This window comes from Mytilus trossulus, chromosome 2, assembly GCF_036588685.1.
Source record: "Mytilus trossulus isolate FHL-02 chromosome 2, PNRI_Mtr1.1.1.hap1, whole genome shotgun sequence".
NCBI classification, from domain to species: domain Eukaryota; kingdom Metazoa; phylum Mollusca; class Bivalvia; order Mytilida; family Mytilidae; genus Mytilus; species Mytilus trossulus.
The window spans coordinates 2,774,961-2,796,436 of NC_086374.1; the positions used below are offsets into that span (position 1 = coordinate 2,774,961).

A 21,476-nucleotide genomic window follows, 5' to 3' on the forward strand; every position below is an offset into this window, starting at 1 on the left:
CTTCTGACATACAAATGTAAATTTGAAGCCAACAACTAATGATTAATAATTAATTAATAGAAGCCAAGGGTTGTCAGAGGGTAAGTATGCCCTTTATCATCAAACATAATTTTTCGGCTACCCTTGGCATCAAATTGGTTAAAAAAATTCTGTACTTTGTCAAAGTATATTTATTGTAATTTGTCAAATGTCTCAAAAATTATTGTTACAGTCTTTTATGAAATCTGTTATGGTCTAGAAGAAAGTACATGATTTATTGTCATACACCAAAAATTAATGTTAACGTCATTTGGCAAAATTTTGTACTGTTATTCGTCATGTAGGTACCCCCTTTATGACTCTCAAAGCAGCATTTTACACTAGCACTCACAGATCTGGATAAAGTAAACTGGGGGAATCAAACCAGTGTTACAGATTGGCAAATATTTACTTTGATTAGGAAATAAAAAGTATCAATGTTTCTGGTTACCCTACCTACATGTACATGTACTCTGATTTTGAGTAACTACCCTATAGATTTTTTTGTCAATTTAATACAAGGATTGATTAATTCAGACTGTTTCTTCTTTTTGTACTAATCAAACACATTTTGATAAATAAAATGATTTGCCTACCGATCTCTTTCTACCCTATTTTTTAAGCATGTTAGGGGAAACATGAGTGCTATTTTATTAAGCCTTACACTGTATGCATGAAGCAGCACATTCTTTAAAGCCTTACACTGTATGCATGAAGCAGCACATTCTTTAAAGCCTTACACTGTATGCATGAAGCAGCACATTCTTTAAAGCCTTACACTGTATGCATGAAGCAGCACATTCTTTAAAGCCTTACACTGTATGCATGAAGCAGCACATTCTTTAAAGCCTTACACTGTATGCAGGAAGCAGCACATTCTTTAAAGCCTTACACTGTATGCAGGAAGCAGCACATTCTTTAAAGCCTTACACTGTATGCAGGAAGCAGCACATTCTTTAAAGCCTTACACTGTATGCAGGAAGCAGCACATTCTTTAAAGCCTTACACTGTATGCAGGAAGCAGCACATTCTTTAAAGCCTTACACTGTATGCATGAAGCAGCACATTCTTTAAAGCCTTACACTGTATGCATGAAGCAGCACATTCTTTAAAGCCTTACACTGTATGCATGAAGCAGCACATTCTTTAAAGCCTTACACTGTATGCATGAAGCAGCACATTCTTTAAAGCCTTACACTGTATGCATGAAGCAGCACATTCTTTAAAGCCTTACACTGTATGCATGAAGCAGCACATTCTTTAAAGGAAGACCATGAGAAGTTGTAAATTGCATGACATAATCTTAAGTAGTGTACAGATCAACTTGAAATGATTTATGTAAGATAGATAAGTCAGTTTATAAATCAAGGCCTTTTATGTCACCCAAAGTACTTTTCATATCTAATGTCAATATTGGCTTTCATTTCACATGTTTAAATGTTTGGTTAATTTTATCTTTAATGAAGAAAAAAATATTTACCTTAACTACTTTTGTAACAAACCTATATATACAGGTGTGAATAAAAACTGATAAATGTTTGATTTATACATTACTATTACATGTATTAGTTTATTGCAAATTTCACAAATATAAAATTTAAAATTTCAATTTTGCACCGAATTCATTTGAACATATATCAAGAAGTTGCTATGGATAAATGGTAATGTTTCACATAAAACGAAATGTTACATTATATATCAAGTTATTAATGAGACAACTACCAATTAAAGACACAATGATAAGGATGAACATAGGTAAACAACATCAGGTCATCATAAGGTCTTCAAAAAATGACCAATACCCATCATCATAATTATCACAGGATGACAAAATGTGAAAAAAAGTCAATACAGAATAAAAACAGCCTAATTACAAAGCAATGAGGGGTCGTCTTTGATTTTTTTCAAATAAATAAAATTACTAAATCAATAATAACTCATATCATTTCTTCCTTATTCAATAAAAGATGAGGTCAATAAGACAGCAAACAAATGACACAATAACATCAGAGACATCATATGTTTGTTGGTGTAGCTGCTGATCATGACAAAGCCATGGGTGGTTAATCAACAAGATGTTTAAGATCTCAATATGAATAAAAAAATAAGATGTGGTATGGTTGCCAATGAGACAAATCTCCACCAAAGACAAAATGTGGTAGAAGTAAAAAACTATTGGTCAATGACTGATAACCAATAGCAAGCTAAAACGGACCATTAAACGAAAAAATGTAGAACAGTTCAAAAGAGAAAACTAACAACTTGAGTAATATGCAAAAAACAAATATGACTACTGAATTACAGGCTCATAATTTGGGACAGGTATATATTCAAGGTTCTTTCTATTTAAACACTCATTAAAAGATATATAAAATTTCAATATTATGCAATCTCTTCTAAATGAATTGATTCAATCTTCAAACATGCTTTGCAACCCTTGACATCAATTATTCATCACACTCATTCTCAATGTAAATTAAAGCAACATTTTTGAGTCTATACAACAGGCCAATTGAATTTAAACTACCATGTAACAAATAGCTATTGAATAATTGTCATCAATGACAGGACATGGTGCCAGTAGCCTTTGTAAAAGGTTCCAATAGACACTTTCATATCACTATCTCAGTATAACAAATTATTTTGTAACAGAAGAACTCTATAGAAAGCATTGATTTTTCTCCTAAGCAATAGAAAAGGTCTTCTAAAGGAATCAATTTAATTTTCGAGTTGTTATCAATGGCAGAATTGATTTTCAAAATGGCATTTACTTGTAACTATAGCATGCACAATTTGTTACGTAATGAACTTTTCTGTCTTACAGTTCATTAGCTTTTACTTCTATAATGTCGATAGAATTAAGCTGAGATTTAATTATTACAATCATAAAAATTTATGTTCCATGATAGTTTATTCTGATTTCTCATTAAATATTCAAATAACGTTTGAATAAGTTATCTTCATTTCATATGGCATATTTTAATATTCAGAAAATCACTTTATTCTGAATAGCTGAGAACAAAACAATGGGAGGTAACTAGGTTTTATTAAACTGACTAACAGTTCTGTTGTGACAACAGTCTCATCTCAATAAGTAAATGTATCAAATGTAGTTATTTGATTGGAATGACAATGGCAGTTTCTTTTCTTCTATTTTGTACAGATAATTTTGCAGTAACAAGAATTCCTTAGGGTAAATCATCAATAAAACTCTATACATACATCATTTATTGAAAAAGCCACTCACTGTATTATTATTCCCTTTTACTATTAGATCCTTGTAGTTTGTAAACAATTAGTTTCAGTCACAAAATGTGTGATAAAAATCTGTGGGTTAGGCCATAATAAATAATAGGTTTGTTTGCCCAAACGCTACCTACCCAGAAAAAACCTGCCTACTCAAATTCTTTTATTGTCCTGATTTGAAGAAGGTTTTTTTAATCAAATAGGCATGAAGACTAATAAACATCTGATACTTCAATTTCTTTTTTTGAAAAAAAAGAAGAAAATGCCTACCTACCTATCTACCCATTGTCTCAACCTTAGGGTAGGGTTAGGGCAAACCAAAATATTTTTAAGTGTTGCCTTACAGATGCCCACGCCTGAAAAAATACAGGTACAGCTAATAAAAAAGAAGGTACAGAACTTCATGTCTTGTAGAAAAATATTATTACATGCAAATTATGTCGTTGTTTTCAAGGTAAAATGGCATAAAAAAAAGTGACGAGGAGGATTATACCAAACTAAATAGCCCCATATGGAGGCTGGTGCCATAATAACCTAACCTACTGTGGATTCATTAATATTCGTTGGATACCAATTTTCGTGGATTACATGGGTACAGGGAAATAGCAAATTTAAATGTTCAACGAAATGCAAATTTTCTAAAGAAAGGCATGTGAACTTTGTCAAAACCACAAATTTAAATACCCACGAATATGAAAGTTTTCCTCTATCCAGGAAAATTGGTATCCATGAAAATAAATGAATACACAGTAATACTAGGCTGTTGTTGGGTAGAATTGTCGATTGAAGACAACATGCTATGTACAATGTTTCTTTATATAGACATTTGAAATTTATTAAAGTAAAATTCCCTTTGAATTCTGTCAAATCTTTTTCATTTTAAAGAGTGCAACTTATTGTAATTCATTGCACAAAGTGCACTTCAGTGAGAACATGAAAGACTTTAGAATAAACTAAGATCAATACACATGTTTGTATATATATTTAAACATGGAAAACTTGTAACAATTTAACTTATTCTAAACATTATAAATCTTCAGATGTGATTTGAATACCAGGTTTATATCTATATACCTATCAATTCATTGAAATTTATGACAATTATCACTACTCAAAACCAAACATAGACACATGTATTTACTTGCTAAATCTAGGTACACTGACACTCTGCACATGCTTCATTTACATGACATAAAATCTGAACAGGAGATGCATAACATAGTAAATCATTGAACATCATAGACAAGTAACAAAACATTTGATCGGATGTTAAAAAACATTACAAATAAACTTAGTAAGACTGTTTAAACATGAATTGTTTTACTTTTATTTTCTTGAGATTCAGGGTAAACCTTTATACATTGTACATGTACATGTGAGATTCAGGGTAAACCTTTATACATTGTACATGTACATGTGAGATTCAGGGTAAACCTTTATACATTGTACATGTACCTGTGAGATTCAGGGTAAACCTTTATACATTGTACATGTACATGTGAGATTCAGGGTAAACCTTTATACATTGTACATGTACATGTGAGATTCAGGGTAAACCTTTATACATTGTACATGTACCTGTGAGATTCACGGTAAACCTTTATACATTGTACATGTACCTGTGAGATTCACGGTAAACCTTTATACATTGTACATGTACGTGTGAGATTCAGGGTAAACCTTTATACATTGTACTTGTGAGATTCAGGGTAAACCTTTATACATTGTATAAGTACATGTGAGATTCAGGGTAAACCTTTATACATTGTACATGTACATGTGAGATTCAGGGTAAACCTTTATACATTGTACATGTATATGTGAGATTCAGGGTAAACCTTTATACATTGTACATGCACGTGTGAGATTCAGGGTAAACCTTTATACATTGTACATGCACATGTGAGATTCAGGGTAAACCTTTATAGTTATACATTGTACATGTACGTGTGAGATTCAGGGTCAACCTTTATACATTGTACATGTACGTGTGAGATTCAGGGTCAACCTTTATACATTGCACAATGTACATGTACGTGTGAGAATCAGGGTCAACCTTTATACATTGTACATGTACGTGTGAGATTCAGGGTAAACCTTTATACATTGTACATGTACGTGTGAGATTCAGGGTCAACCTTTATACATTGTACATGTACCTGTGAGATTCAGGGTCAACCTTTATACATTGTACATGTACCTGTGAGATTCAGGGTAAACCTTTATACATTGTCTATGTACGTGTGAGATTCAGGGTAAACCTTTATACATTGTCTATGTACGTGTGAGATTCAGGGTCAACCTTTATACATTGTACATGTACATGTGAGATTCAGGGTCAACCTTTATACATTGTACATGTACATGTGAGATTCAGGGTAAACCTTTATACATTGTACATGTACGTGTGAGATTCAGGATAAACCTTTATACATTGTACATGCACATGTGAGATTCAGGGTAAACCTTTATACATTGTACATGTTCATGTGAGAATCAGGGTCAACCTTTATACATTGTACATGTACGTGTGAGATTCAGGGTAAACCTTTATACATTGTACATGTACATGTGAGAATCAGGGTCAACCTTTATACATTGTACAATGTACATGTACGTGTGAGAATCAGGGTCAACCTTTATACATTGTACATGTACGTGTGAGATTCAGGGTAAACCTTTATACATTGTACATGTACATGTGAGATTCAGGGTAAACCTTTATACATTGTACAATGTACATGTACATGTGAGATTGAGGGTAAACCTTTATACATTGTACATGTACGTGTGAGATTGAGGGTAAACCTTTATACATTGTACAATGTACATGTGAGATTCAGGGTAAACCTTTATACATTGTACATGTACATGTGAGATTCAGGGTAAACCTTTATACATTGTACATGTACATGTGAGATTCAGGGTAAACCTTTATACATTGTACATGTTCATGTTATAGTTTTGTGTATGTCATCTATTTATAAAAAATAATAAGATGGCTACATTGTGTGCATGTATAAGAAAGTGTAACTTAAGATGATATTTTGTTTTTTTTCTTTTTCTTGATCTCTTTTCTTCTTGGAAATCAATTGGACATTTTGTTGTCTAATTTTTCATTGGAGAAAAAAGTGAACATTCAACTGTAAACATGGTAAAAATCATTTCACAGGCGTGACAGGAGAGTGGAAAAGCAATTTTTAACTATCATTTTAGGCCTAATGCTAGCCCAGTATATGAGTATGATGGACATGTAAAATAGATACCGGATCATATTTTTAACTAAAATTAATACATGTAACTCAACTTCATATGCAGGAGATACATCCTGCACCAATGAAAGTCGTAAATAAAATGTTCATTTAAAATATTTTTATTTGTCTTACATGCACTAAGTATGTATTGAAGTTTAAACACATAGTTTATTTTAAAGATAATTTATGTATATATTTATATAAGACAAAAGATTTAAAAGAATCAGCAGATTAATTATTAAGCCTAAGAGGATTTGACAGGAACACAATATTCATTGTCACATTATTCTTGTCTGATTAATATGTGTGGGAAACGTAAGATTATCATGGAACATCTAACAACTTGGTTAATCATGTAGTTAAACTTCAACAACTTCAAAAAGGCATATATTGCAATATTAACTGAGATAAATTCCTGCACTATATATGTACATGTACATGTACATGTATAAAGTTATAAACATTTAATAAAACAAATATAAAAATATATATATTTCAATCACCAAAGAATGAATAATTAAATTTTTCTAATTTTTGTGCTATTTTCACATTTCTTGATCAGTGTAAGAAAAATAATGTTCCTCACTGATAATATCTGGTCTCGGCAAATGATGTAGCTGTCGAAATTAAATTATGAAGTCATATTTTCTTGGTTTCTTCTGAATTTTCCCATAGTGACTGACGTCATGAACAAAGGCAACCATGTCTGTTAACGTCACATACAGTGTATAAAGATTGCTTTCTGCAAATCTTTGAAAAGGAAGAATAAAAATCATTGAAGAAATAGATTCTCCCACAATTACTAACGTATTACGATATTCTCCACTCTCACCAGTTACATTTTGAAACTTGAGTATTTAAAAAGCTAGGCAAGACAAGCATTTCAAATATATATTAAATATGACTGTTGAGAGTGGAGAAGTATCTTAACACCCTTGTTGCATTGGTGGAATCTATATGTCTTTTAAAATCTTATTATCATATATACATACCCAGGCACTGAATCTTCATCTTCTTCTCCATCATCCTCAGCACCTTCTTCTGTCCTATCAACTTTCTCCAATTTTTCTCTCTGTTTTGCTTTTGTTGGACTCCCTACAGCTGGAGGTCGCTGTTCGTGCAACAATTCTTCAGATTTTGATCCCTTTCTATAAAACATTGTATTGCTTCCATTATTAGATTTATTTTCAATGGTATTGCTGCCACTAGTAGATTTATTTGCAATGGTATTACTGCCACCATTAGATTTAGTTTCAATGGTAGAAGTCTTGACATAAGTAGCAGAGACACTGTTTGTTATGCTTTTGGGTTTTGGTTCAGCTGGAGGTGTGACAGTTGTAGCAGTTGTCTGTAGTGGCTTATTGCCCTGTGTTTTATTTTGCACAACTTCTTCATCAAAGGGTGGGTTCATCACTTCATAATAAGGCTTTGTTGGTGTGTAATTCAGATTACGAACTTTTGAAGGCAATTCTGGGGTAGAGGATTTACTTGAGTTTGAATTGCTAGCACTTCCAGGCTTGGGTATAGAAGACACTTGTCTGACAACAGGTTTCGTTTGTCCATTTTGAATTATTTTTGGATTCTCCGTCACTTTAGTGATAATGTTGTTAATTTGAGCACTGAAGTTTGCAGGTGGTGTAACTTTCTGAATAACAGTTGTACCATTAGTCTCAATAGTTGTGACCTGTCCATTCATTAAGTTTAAATTTGAAGTGACAGTTTTAAGTACAGATGATGATTTGGAAGTTTCCGAGACTGGAGTTGACGTTTGACTAGTTCTAGATCCACTAGATGATGATGATTGCTCACGGTTGTTGTTCTCATTTAGTCTGTTCTCATTTAGTCTTGATACTATTTCTTTTGTTATAGGTGCCTCTTTCTTAATTGCACTTTGTGGTCGCATAAAAGAATTAACTGGAAAAGGCACTTGACTTTGGCCAGGATTAACTTGAAGGGCACTTTTATTTTTTTTAATTTTCTGTGAATGCTGATTCTGAAGATCATTTACAATATCTTTGGCACTCAATGGGCGAGCATAAGGATTAGTATTACTTTTAGCAGGTGGCACTGGCTTTCCAATGTTATTTGGTGAAACGTAAGTCTGACCTCCCTGTCTGTAACTAGAAACAGAGTGATTGGTCCGACTGATCCTAAAGGGTGCTGGTACCATTGGTTCAATGTCTGATGCCTGACTAAGATTGCTGTAGGAATGGTGGACATCATTAGGTGAATATACACTATCTGACTGATGGAAGGCATGTAACTGTTTAGCAACTGGCTGGTACTTAAGCATAGGTTTCTGTGCAGTTTGTCTTAAAGGCAACTGTTTCTTCAAGGAAACATCCTCCATACCAGCATATAACCTTGGGTCCCCCATGTTAACGTGTGGGGATTTTTGCTATCTTATTTCCATTTTCATCATCAGTTTTCTTTAAGGAACACCTGAAAAGAAAAAGAGGTTGGCTAATAAGAATATTTTCATACTCTAATGTTTTTCAATTTAATGCAATTTTAATGAAATGTTTATTGTTTTTGTTTATTGTTACAACAAATCCACAATCAAGAGTCAACAGTAAGTTAAGAACCAACTACTGATGTACCTCACTATACACACTCATTTCCATTAGAAATTATACAAATATGTACCATAAAACTAACAGAATAATCTTAAATGTGAAAGTTTTAAATCCCAATGTTTTGCCATGCAAAGATGTTAATTCAACAAAATAATTCATAATTATTCCTCAAATTTATCTCAATAGTCCATTTGACAATATTACCCGCTTTTTTTACAAGTTATAATTTCTTGTAACGGGAATCATCTTCCACATGCATATTTATATAGATCAAGCTCATAAGTTTGAACGTTGTTTTCAATTTATACTTGTTTAGATAGAGCTGCATATATATACAAACCTTAAGGTTTAATGTATGCAAGCTTTTAATTTCATTGCCTTATCTGACATATATATATATTTTTTTATTAAGTGTTGACATGAAGTCACAAGACTGTTGACTAGTGCAAATAAGAAATCTAGGTTTATATATAAGTTTGGACATGAACTGATGTTACATAGTACCATATAGATGTGTTAACAATCAGTTTATAAATCTTACTTTTGACAAATTGAAATCGTTAAACAGAATGGAATTCTGTTAAAGCAACAAATATTGAAAGTGTTTGGGCAGGTTTTTACCTAATATTTCAAATTTTATAGTAAAATATGTATGCTGTTTACAGTGCAAAAGTTATTTGATGATATACGAGTCAAAATTTCAACCTTACCTGCTATTGAAAAGAAAGTCAACATTGTCAAGTAATTCCAATAAAACTGTTTCTTTGTATGTGAAAATTCAATTTATTTCTAATTCAAATCGATTTCATTTTAAATGTAAATATCTCATACAAAATTTATCTCCTATTAGGTAAATGGGTCTTTAAATATCAAATTTCCATATACATATTACATATATATAGATATAACTTCTTCTTAGTTGAATACATGTACCATTGACAACAATTTAAGAATTTGGTTCTTTTATATAAAAACTTGTTTAAATGTGTTTACTTATTACTAAAATGAAAGTCCATTTAAACCTGACATATATATATGGGTAACCATTTAATAATGGAAAATTGCTTATGTCAATTCCAACACTGAGTTCTGTATACAGTCTCAGTCCAATAGATTTAAGTATATTTTTAAGACATACATATTAATTCATTTATTCCTAAGGTAACATCAAATTATTTTTTTCAATTTTCTCAGCATGTTTCAACATGTAACATGAACGTTCAAAAGAACATTTAGTTTTACCTATTAAGATTTTTGAGTTGACAACATACTAATTCAACTCAAAATAATTTTGTAAACTTGACAAAACTGAAAGTGGGAAAACTAAACACCATACTTTTTATGCAGACTACAGTTCAAATTAGTATGTTGTACGAAAAAATAAGCAATTCATGTAACTATGTCATGTTGTTGAAAGTTGAGATTTAATCTTTAGTTTCAAACTAAAAATGTGGAGACAGAATCAGCATTAGCATGATTAGCATGTCCAATTATTGCCTGATTCAATAAATGATACAGAGTTCTAATTTGAACATCCTTAATGGATATTTTTTAAACTCATTTGAAACCTTCCTTTTTTAAATAAAAGATTCAAAATACAAAACAATATATACATGTACAAGATTTTTTTTTAAAACTATCCCAACTAAGGAAGGTTAGCCATACTAAAGTGAAATGTCACTAAATCTAGCTAGGGCACGACTAACTCTTCATTGGGTTAGTTTAAATCATACATTTTGAACTACATTGTATGCATGTCTTATTGATTTTCAAGAATGACAAGAACATGATAAGACCTTATGATAACGAATGGTTTTAATGGACAGACACACTGAGCTGGATTTTCAACGTGCTTATTCACAGGAAAACACATCACCTTACAAAATGTACCTTGAAAAATAATTCTAACTCTTAGCTAACCATGTTTTATTTTTATCTTATATGTACTTCTAGATGCCTTATGCAGAGAACTACATGTAAGTTTGGACTCCAAGGTAAACTTGAAAACTGGGCTCAAAGTAAAAAATCTTATAATATACATTTTTTGTACATTGTATAAAAAAGATGTGGTATGATTGCTAATGAGACAACTATCCACAAAAGACCAAAATGACACAGACATTAACAACTGTAGGTCATCATACAGCCTTCAACAATGAGCAAAGCCCATACTGCATAGTCAGAGCTCTATAAAAGGCCCTGATAAGACAATGCAAAACAATTCAAACGAGAAAACTAATGGCCTTATTTATGTAAAAATAAATGTGTAAGGGTTCCGCGGAACCCAGTGTCTCACCTACTTTTGCTGTAAATTGCAGGCTCAACAAAAATGAGGAAAAAAATCAATGAAAATATTCCTCTTGATGATTGTAAGAAGCTTCAGTCCAAGTTTGGTAAAAATCTAGGATAGTTGATGAATCTAATAAATGTTTTGAAAACTTTAACTGCAGACTGGGCCAAAAATAAATAATTGTTTGTTTCCCCAAACCCGACCCTATCAAGTCAGGAGAGGGTAGGTAGGTAGGTAAATTATTTTATTTTTTTGGTAATTTTTTTTTTGTACTTTTAAACAGGAAATTGCAAACCTTCATTATAGGGCTGTATTTTAAATTCTAGGGTTGATTAAGCTATCAGTTTCCTCATGTCAGATTTATTAAATAAAACTCTATGTATAATTTGAAATAGTTTATTTAATTGGGTTTCTTTTGGGTGGTAATTTTCCAAAAATGACAGAGTCTTTGTTGCCCCCACAGCTGCACGGAAGGCACATATATCGGGCTGTGCCACAGTAGAGTAATAATACGTGAATTCAACATGTGTTCGTCACAGTCTATCTGTAGGTGAACATTCAACACGCCTTCAACAGCATCACCTGAAATAAAGAACAACAGAGATCTTTAATAAATAAAAAAAAAATATCCTAGAGTACTTTGTATATATATATATATTGGGAATTTTCAATGAAGAAAATGTCCAAAATATTGAGCCTTCTGTTTATTATATTAAGCAGTATAATCTGTCAGAAATCTGTCCAAGTTCAACGTCAGAGTGTACTAGTAGAATGAAGTTTATACCGTTCATTGAAGTATGCAGTTTTCCACTGAAAAAGGATTTGAACATTGAACCCATATCAAACACTGAATAACTCAATGGAACATGCATATAACATATAATCAACTGAGAGTGTATGTTAGATGTTGAAATTTCATTCAATGTTGGGTAACAAAATCATGCTATGCAAGACCATGTTATTATATATTAAAAATGATAAGAAAATCTTTTGGGAATACTATAAAAGCATTCCTTCAGGTGTGATAACATATCAACAACAGTAGTCATACTTGGTTAGCAGTCTGTCAAATGCTCTGGATTCTCGAACAGTTACCATTGTGGCAGCCTTCTAGTTAGAGAAGTATGCATGGGCTGTCTGCTTTAACAAGACTAGTGTGGAGTGAGCTGCTTTTATTAGGGACCAAATGATGAATTTAAATCAATTGCTTTCAGGCCTCAGGTTAAATTAGTAAGGGCATAAGGAAATCATTAGGGAATTTAGGTAAAGGGTTTGAAAATTTGCAAGAAAAAGAATGCAAACAAAGGTGGGGAGACTCTCCTTATCCTAAAAAAGTCTACCTTTGCTTGCAAGAAATAGATGTAGGGACGGTCACTTATTATGCATACCTGTTAACTTGTTAATAGCTTCTTCTTTTCCCTTAGAAAGTTTGTTGACACTGAGCTTGACTGGCTCCCATCATTTTGCCAAAGGTGTTGACAACATTTGAGGAGGATCGAGGCTTCTTTTTCTTTAGAGGTCCCATCAATATTAATGTCAATGCAAAATTTCAAAAACTTAAATATGTATAGGAAGATGTGGTATGAGTGCCAATGAGGCAACTCTCTATCCAAATAACAATTTATAAAGGTAAACAATTATAGGTCGAGGTACGGTCTTCAACACGGAGCCTTGGTTCACACCTAGCAAGCTATATATATAAAGGCTTGTATAAAAAGTAAAAACACAAAAATACTGAACTCCGAGGAAAATTCATAAAGGAAAATCCAAAAATAACGGCAAAATCAAAAGTCCAAACACATCAAACGAATGTTGAATTGTTGAATAAAGGGCCCCAAAATTACAAGTGTAAAACTATTCAAAGGGGAAAACCAACGGTCTAATCTATATAAAAAAACGAGAAACGAGAAACATGTATAAATTACATAAACAAAAAGTCTTTATTAAAGTCTAGTGCCTGTTTCATGTCATCATCGTAGTGTGGACTAAATATTTCTGTAGAACCACTTTTTTAGATACACGGATGTGTTTTTTGTCACGAGCATTCTCCTCCTCTTCAGTCAATTTTAAATCGGCTATCACGTCCTCGCATATGTCTTCGAACATTTTCGTAATACATTTGTTACCAAGTCTTTCTTAAAGTTTCCAGACGAATAAACGGCAACAAAAACTGACAGAACGGCGTCCATGTAAATATATGAACAGTCTAGAGAATATTGTTCTGAATATCGTAAAGACCCGAGACCACGTGGAAGAAGAAAGCCAAGTCGCGTCATCAAGGCGTTTTCAACAATGCCGATTTCAAAGGCGCTTTGAAAAACAGCGTCTCCTTCTTATGTCTTATGTTTTGATTTTTCCATTTCATAGGAGCACCGCACCACCACATGAATTTCGATAAAAAAAAATTCTACCCAAAATCGGCAATAAAATTATTCCGGTCGCGGCGATTTTTCCGGGTCGGTCGCGATTGGGGAAACAAACAATATTTTATTTTAGGCCCTGTATGTAATGTTAACTGGAAGAAAATCTAAGTCCATTTAAAAGTAAAATACAGAAAAAATGGAGTTATCTTTTTACAAAATTTACTTCTGTATACTATCTTATGATCATAAATAAGCTTCTGTCCAAGTTTGGTGCAAACCCAGGATAGTTTAAGAAAGTTATTAAAATTTTAAAAGCTTTAACCACAGAGTGAATGTAATGTTTCCCAGCAGAAAAACTAAGTCCATTTAAAAGTAAAATACGGAAAAAATCAATTAATTTTTTTACAAAATTTACTTCTGGATAGTTTAAGAAAGTTATTAAAATACTAAAAACTTTAACCACAGAGTGAATGTTATGTTTCCCCACAGAAAAACTAAGTTCATTTATAAGTAAAATACGGAAAAAAATGGAATTTTATTTTTACAAAATTTACTTCTGGATACTATCTTATGATCATAAACAAGCTTCTGTCCAGGTTTGGCAGAAATCCAGTATAGTCAAATAGTTTAAGAAAGTTATTAAAATTTCAAAAACTTAAACCACAGAGTGAATATTTGTGGACGCCGCCGCCGCCGACGGAATATAGGATCGCTTAGTCTCGCTTTTTCGACTAAAGTCGAAGGCTCGACAAAAATGAATGAAAAACAAATACCGGTATGTAACACATAAACAAACGACAAACACTGAATTACAGGCTCCTGACTTGGGACAGGCACATAAATGTGGTGGGGTTAAACATGTAAGTGGGATCCCATTGTACATGTTTTCAGAATCAGCATATAAAAAAAGTAAATTAGTGAAATGCATTCATAAGACCCAGGTAAGATTATAAAATTGCTTTCAGCTACAATTGATCATCCAAGCACAATCCCAGAGACAAGAAAGCACCAACTATCATGCTAAATGTACATTAGTATCCTTATCTTGTGTCACTTGAAAAGCAATGTTTCTATCAAAAAGATCCATAAAGCACTCTTCACACATTACAACTCATAGATATCACTGCTACTGACCAATCATCATAATAAATCATTCTGTTCAGTACTACATGTAATTGCAATCAACATACATGTACTGAAAAATTCAAAGAATTTGTAAACAGAAAGTTGATGTCAGAGTGACAAAGTCCTCACACATTACAACACATCTGACACTACAACGCTATTTTATCAAATATCAATTCATTCTGTTCAATTGATATTTTTGTCATCACTACATGTACATGTACATAAAATTGAGAAATAAATGGTGAATGAGTCAAAGAGACAACAACCCGACCAAAGAGCAGAAAACAGCTGAAAGCCACCAAAGGGTCTACATTCAATGATTGTAAATGTTTGTCCATATATTCATTCCCATGGATGTCAAACTTGTCTTACATTTGAACTTGACAGTAACAAACAGACATGCTTATTAAATCCATTATAGGCAAGTGCTCCCATTTCCCTTAAAACTTGAATGTTTATCAAACAATTTAGACATCACGGACAGACCAGGATCCTATTTTTTTATATTAACAAGATAAAAACAGATTGAACAAAACATGCACACATCTGGAGATAAGGGGTCAGTTGAAAATAATTACCATAAAGTCATGATCATATGTAGCAAAGTCTAGTAATAATAATAAAAAATAATTAGAATAGATTAATTAATTTAATTTTCACATATTTTGATATATCATCCTAATGATCTTACTTTATATTAACTTATAAAGACATTAAAATAGGTACTGCATGAATTTATAGAGAAGAATATATGGAGCAGGTGCAAAATGTTAATTAATTTTGCCATAGTTTATAGTGAAATGTACAGCCAGTACATTCTGTGGCTATGTCTTGTAACAAGGCCATCATTTTACCCAATGGTTTTACAAGAGACAATAAACAAAATAGGACATGCCATTCTGTATTGAAATATTTATTCAAAGATTTCATAGTTTTTGTCTAAGTGAAGAGTTCAAACTTGATTAAACTTTAACAAGATAGTTTCTATCTAAAAATAAAATTTATATACGTATGCATATTTGACCCTGCAAATATTTAAATAAGGTGGAAACAGAATAAGATTTGGTATTAAAATTATTGCACAGAAGTAATTATATCCAAACTTCATCCATTCAAACGGGTACAAACGTACTGAAATAAAAACAATTAACTTTCCCCAAGAATGCAAGATTGAAGTGAAAATAAGAAGAAAAATATTTTTATATCGAAAATTATACGTTGAAACTGAATACATCAGGATTTGTCTAAGTGTCCTAAGAATATGCTAATTATTAAAGATAAACAAGTTTCATTAATGAAAATGTAAACATTGATGAAAACATACCCATCACAAACGTGTTACCGCTTGATGATACTAGGCAACATGCCGCTGTAAGTGTCCAATCAATTTCCTTCGTTAATGGTAATTTCAACCAATCATTAACAGGCTAAGAACGAAAAATCGTTTCCGGCAAGGGAAGCAACTCTATTTTTGAAAATGAAAGTAGAATGTAAACAAGGGACAGATTGACGAAATGTGTTGATTTTCAGATTGTACCAGCAGTGATAACATTTTCGAAGGCAACTCCACTTTATTAGAAATAGAAAAGTTCGATAAAACCGTCTAATGATATAGTTTTAAATAAGTTTACTTTTATTTCATTGTTCATATAAATGTCAAACTCCTAGATAAAAAATCATTAAATTCTGTATCTGTGGTATCAGGTCCGTTCGCGCCCAATACACGTTCGTACCCAAATTTAATAAATAAAATTCCAGTTGAATAATTAGAACATCAAGATAGGTGTTTTTAATTGATTTGATGTAAATACTGCATGTATTTAGCTTGGTATGAGTTAAAACATTGAAGATTTTAAAAGAAAAACACAAAAAAAATTAACAGCTTGGCCCCTTTGATCTGAAACAATGAAACAAAAAATCATAGCAATGCACTAACCAAAACATGACTAAAATTTAATCAACACAAAAAAAAAATGTTTTCAGTCTCACTTTATTTGTAAACAATGAAATAAAAGTTAGCAATACACTTAACTAGTCCTATAATATAAAACTCTGAAAGTTCATATCATTTACATTCAACGTTTTTTATCAGATATTTTTTTTTTACTACCAATGTTGTTCAACTATCCAAAAAACGTTGAATGTAAATGATATGAACCTTCAGAGTCTTATATTATAGGACTATACACCTAACCAAAACAAATTCTAGTTTCCTTGGCAACAGGAAATATTATAAGGATGGGATATAAAACTGATATTTAAACAAATAGTTGTGCAATTTAAGGGACTCACTATCATTGATTCACATAAAGCTCATTTTATCTACCAAAAACGTGCTTATCCTTCTAAAGACCTGCAGGTATAAATGCAATTGCCAGCAATAGTGCTATGTTATTTTTCATTTTTGTCTAGACCATATCTTTTAGAAGCAGTTGCAGATATAAAAGTGGTGTACATGCATAAGAATGAACAAACATACAGACGTAATCCTCCATCACTATATACCCCCTTGTTTCTATTATCTGTGATATAAAAAGATTTATAAGGTATACAGGTCTTAGGTCTGAATATTCCTCATTTCATTTCATTGAATTTATGTCTTGTTTCATGTAAACAAGGATTTGTATAGTTAGACTTTACAAATCCTTGATGTAAATATTGTTTATTTTTTTTAGGTAAAAATGTTTAATCCTGGTGAAGTTACAATCAGATCATGGTCTGTTTCTTTCTATGACAATGAGAGTAGAAAATGGAAGTATGGTGTGCTGAAACTGACCCCGGAGTATATAGAGTTCCTGGAAGAGGTGACAGAAACAGCACACCCATACATCAAATTACTACATCACTATGCTGTTACAGACATAAAGAAGTCTCTCACAGGATTGGTCTATAGAGCCTTAGTGATAACTTTGGTAGACAAAACAAAATACTGGGTCTCTTCATTAGCAGATCAAACATCTCTTTATAATGTTCTCCAGTATTTCCAACATCAAAATCTCTTCTCAGAAGCAAAGAAAAAATCACAAACTGACACTCAAAAATCATTTGTCCAAACAGAAATGGGTAGGAAACTTCTGCATAGTGTGCATGATTCAGAGAAGGTATTAAATAATGCTGTTACTGTATTGCATGAACAAGGCACACAAATTGAATCATCTTTTGCAACCATGCATGATATTAACAATGATCTTGACATTGCAGACAGTATAGTTTCTGGTCTAGATAGCTGGCTAGGGAAGTGGAAAATACCACAACAGTACAAAAGAGAAAGCTTAGAAATAATTCAAAGCAAAGATTTGCCTACTGAGTTAGACTATGAGATTTTATATACAAAACTTGAAATGGGAAAGATGAATTATCAACACTTGGGAATTTTAAGAGTCTGTATCCAAGGTCTGTTCATTATGACTGAAAAACAGAAGGTTGTGCATAATTTTGATTGGAGAGCTATATCTTTGGTGAAAGTTTTGTCACTTTGTGAAATCACAGTAACACAATATCGGATAGGTCAACAAGATTTGACTTATGACTTTGTGTGTACAAATTTTCTACCTGTGCTTAGACTTCTTGATGCAAAACTGAAAAGTAAAGTAGAGTTTATGGAAGATGTCTTCAAAGAAGAAAAAATGAAGAAAATGAGAAAACAGAAGCCACTTATTGATTCTACAGACATGGCAAAAGGTGAAACAATTTTGGGTTATCTAACTTGATTGGTGTAATACATTATAAATTTTATAATTTGAGAATCTAAGACTAATTATCAGCTTTAATGACTAGAATTAAACATTTCAACTTCCGTTACATCAAAGAGAAAAAAATCATATTTGAATAATTAAAGAAAAATTAGGAAATTTTGGAAATAAATATGACAACCTATACACGTATAGATAGGTTTCAAATGAAGTACATGTAATTTAAGCTTGATTGAGTTATTTCCCTTGGTGTCCATGTTTGAGGGATAAAATGATGGATACATTTCTACTTGTATTCATTCTACCAATATGCAATGCATACAAGTGACTTTAATCTGATAAGAGATCCTTTCTTCGTGGTAGTGATAAATTAAGTAAAGCGAAAAGAATTAAAAAAATATTCAGAAAACCCTCTTTATAAAGTCTAGCAGTCAGTATAACAAGTTGACTTTGTCAGGATTATGAATGAATTCGCACACTTCTGACATGAAAAAAGGGGAAGTTGCTCCTGCTCAAATTTTGTTAAATAAAAACTAACTTTCGTCAAGAATGATCTTAAAAATAGCCAGTAGACATACATGTACAATGTACAGTAGTATACTAAATGAAAAAAAAATAGCTGTATACTTTTCCATTAGTCACAAAAGAGCAACTCACACTTTTACATATAAAAAACCAACACCATCAGGGGATTTCTTAGATTTCTTGGCGTCGTTGTTAACTTTACCAAAATCTTCTCCTCTGAAACTACCAGGCCAAATTTAACCAAACTTGGCCACAATCATCATTGGAGTATCTAGTTTATAAAATCTGTACGGTGACCCGGCCAACCAACCAAAATGGCCACCATGGCTAAAAATAGAACATAGGGGTAAAATGTAGATTTTGGCTTATAACTCAAAAACCAAAGCATTTAGAGCAAATCTGACGTGGTGTAGAATTGTTTATGAGATAATGATGTATCTGCCCTGAAATTTTTTAGATAAATCAGATTGTTGGGTTGCTGCCCATGAATTGGTAGTTTTAAAGAATTATTTCCGTTTTTGGTTATTATCTTGAATACTGTTAAAGAAAGAGAATAAGAGATAAATTGTAAACAGCAATAATGTTCAGCAAAATAAGAACTACAAATAAGTCAACATGACCAAAATGGTCAGTTGACCCCTCAAGGAGTTATTGCCCTTTATAGACAATTTTTAACAATTTTCATTTATTTGGTAAATTTTTACAAAATATTTTCCTCTGTGTAACTGAAGGGCCAACTTTATTATGATAGAAAAAATTGTAAGTAGCAAGAATGTTCAGTAAAGTAAGATCTACAAACACATCACCATCATCAAAACACAATCTGCTGAATGAGTTGCTTAACCTATAATTTTTTTTTCATAGGTGAATTGTTTTCTAAAGTAGACGATGAGAAAACAATTTGTTATAACACAGTCCCTGCATACCTAGCTCAACCATCATCTGTTTACCAGGAAGGTGCTGAAGTTCTCTGTCAGAAACAGATTGTTACAGATGAAGAAGTAGCAGAAATAAGTCAGACTCTACAGAATATTAAATCAGTGGCTTTGTCTACACAACAAGAATTAGACATCCAAATGGACAACATTGAGAAGTTATCAGATAATGTTGACAAAGCTAACCAAAGAGTAAAGGAAACTGTTAGACATATCAATAAACTTACATGAAATGACAACATTGAGAAGTTATCAGATAATGTAGACAAAGCTAACCAAAGAGTAAAGGAAACTGTTAGACATATCAATAAACTTACATGAAATGACAATTTACTGGGTATCTTTTAAACTATTGAAAGGATGGTTCTTTTAACGACAACCTTAATTTAAACTGATCTTCTTCAATTAAAACTGAAAACTGAATCCGAATTGACATAAATAATATTAAGAAAAGCAAAAATAAACTCTCTGGAATAAATGGAAGTTTTTAACGATCTTGATCAGCTATACAATTCTCTGGAGGCAAAATATACTAAAGGGACATTCAAACTCGTAAGTAAAAACCCTGATGAAGCCAGGGTTAAAAAACAATTAAGAACACCAAACAAAACACAACAGAGAAAACCATAGACTGAGCAACACAAAAAGACCAGCAAAAACTGGGGTTAAGTCAGGTGCTCTTGAAGGGTCAGCAGATCCTGCTCCACATGTGGCACCCTTCTTGTTGTTCATTTTAGTACAAACCTGGTAAATTAAGTCTTATTTGTAGATCATGATCATACTTGGGGAAAAGGGAAAGGGGGGTTGTATTGAAGTTACAACATTTGGAACATATCCACCATCATCTGTGAAATGGGTATACCATAATGGTCAATCAACATGTGATGGCATAATTATAGGTAAAACAAGCCCCAGAATAACGTTTTAACTGAGATATTCTGTATGCAGGCACTGCTGGAATGTTGCTACATATACATTTTTTTGTGGAAATGGATAAATTACAATTAGGAAGCTGAATTCATCTCTTTTAACCACAACATATATATCCTGTTGAGTGTTCTGTGTCAAATCTGAAATTAACTTTGCAGTTATAATTGAAGGAAGGTTAGGACTGATGTTGAATATCTCACTTTATTGTCTTGACAATGATGGTAGATAATTATTGTAAAAAACGTAGTTGATAACTTTTAAAAGTTGCTAACAATACATTTGTCTCACTTTGTCTCTAGTCACTAGTGGAGAGTTCTCATTGGTCATCATATTTGTACATATATTATGAGTAACATCATAATAGGACATTTATAATTGCTTTAAAATTTTTGCAAGAATTTAGATATACACATCTGTCAGATAGGATTCAGCTGACAATGGCATCATTCTCACGGTTTATTGGTCAATGTTAAAGTTTTTGTGATTATTTTCTTTAATGCATATCAGTGTAATTTTTGG

General features: G+C 32.1%; 2 protein-coding genes across 4 annotated transcripts in view; one reads left to right on the forward strand and one right to left on the reverse strand.

The window, feature by feature from the left end:
* Positions 1–16,293, reverse strand: part of LOC134706271 (tubulin monoglutamylase TTLL4-like) — a 52,075-nt gene extending 35,782 nt beyond the window's left edge. The window contains exons 1-2 of one of the 2 annotated variants that reach the window (XM_063565044.1): positions 16,200–16,293; positions 7,511–8,960 (exon numbers count right to left, since the gene is read on the reverse strand). In XM_063565044.1, coding sequence (XP_063421114.1) covers positions 7,511–8,895 — 1,385 coding nt within the window. In that variant the 5' untranslated portion in view covers positions 8,896–8,960; positions 16,200–16,293. Of the gene's footprint in view, positions 1–7,510; positions 8,961–9,804; positions 9,825–16,199 lie in introns of those variants that run through there. The other variant, XM_063565043.1, reaches the window with a different exon arrangement.
* Positions 16,294–16,330: 37 nt separating this feature from the next.
* On the forward strand, positions 16,331–21,476 carry LOC134706272 (synaptosomal-associated protein 47-like). Of its 2 annotated transcripts, none has more exons than XM_063565045.1 (3): positions 16,331–16,435; positions 17,551–18,556; positions 19,957–21,475. In XM_063565045.1, the coding sequence occupies exons 2-3, from the start codon at positions 17,557–17,559 to the stop codon at positions 20,256–20,258; spliced, it is 1,302 nt and encodes a 433-aa protein (XP_063421115.1). In that variant the 5' UTR covers positions 16,331–16,435; positions 17,551–17,556; the 3' UTR covers positions 20,259–21,475. The 2 variants fall into 2 exon arrangements, with proteins under 2 accessions (XP_063421115.1, XP_063421116.1); XM_063565046.1 differs by having other exon boundaries at positions 16,368–16,391; positions 19,957–21,476.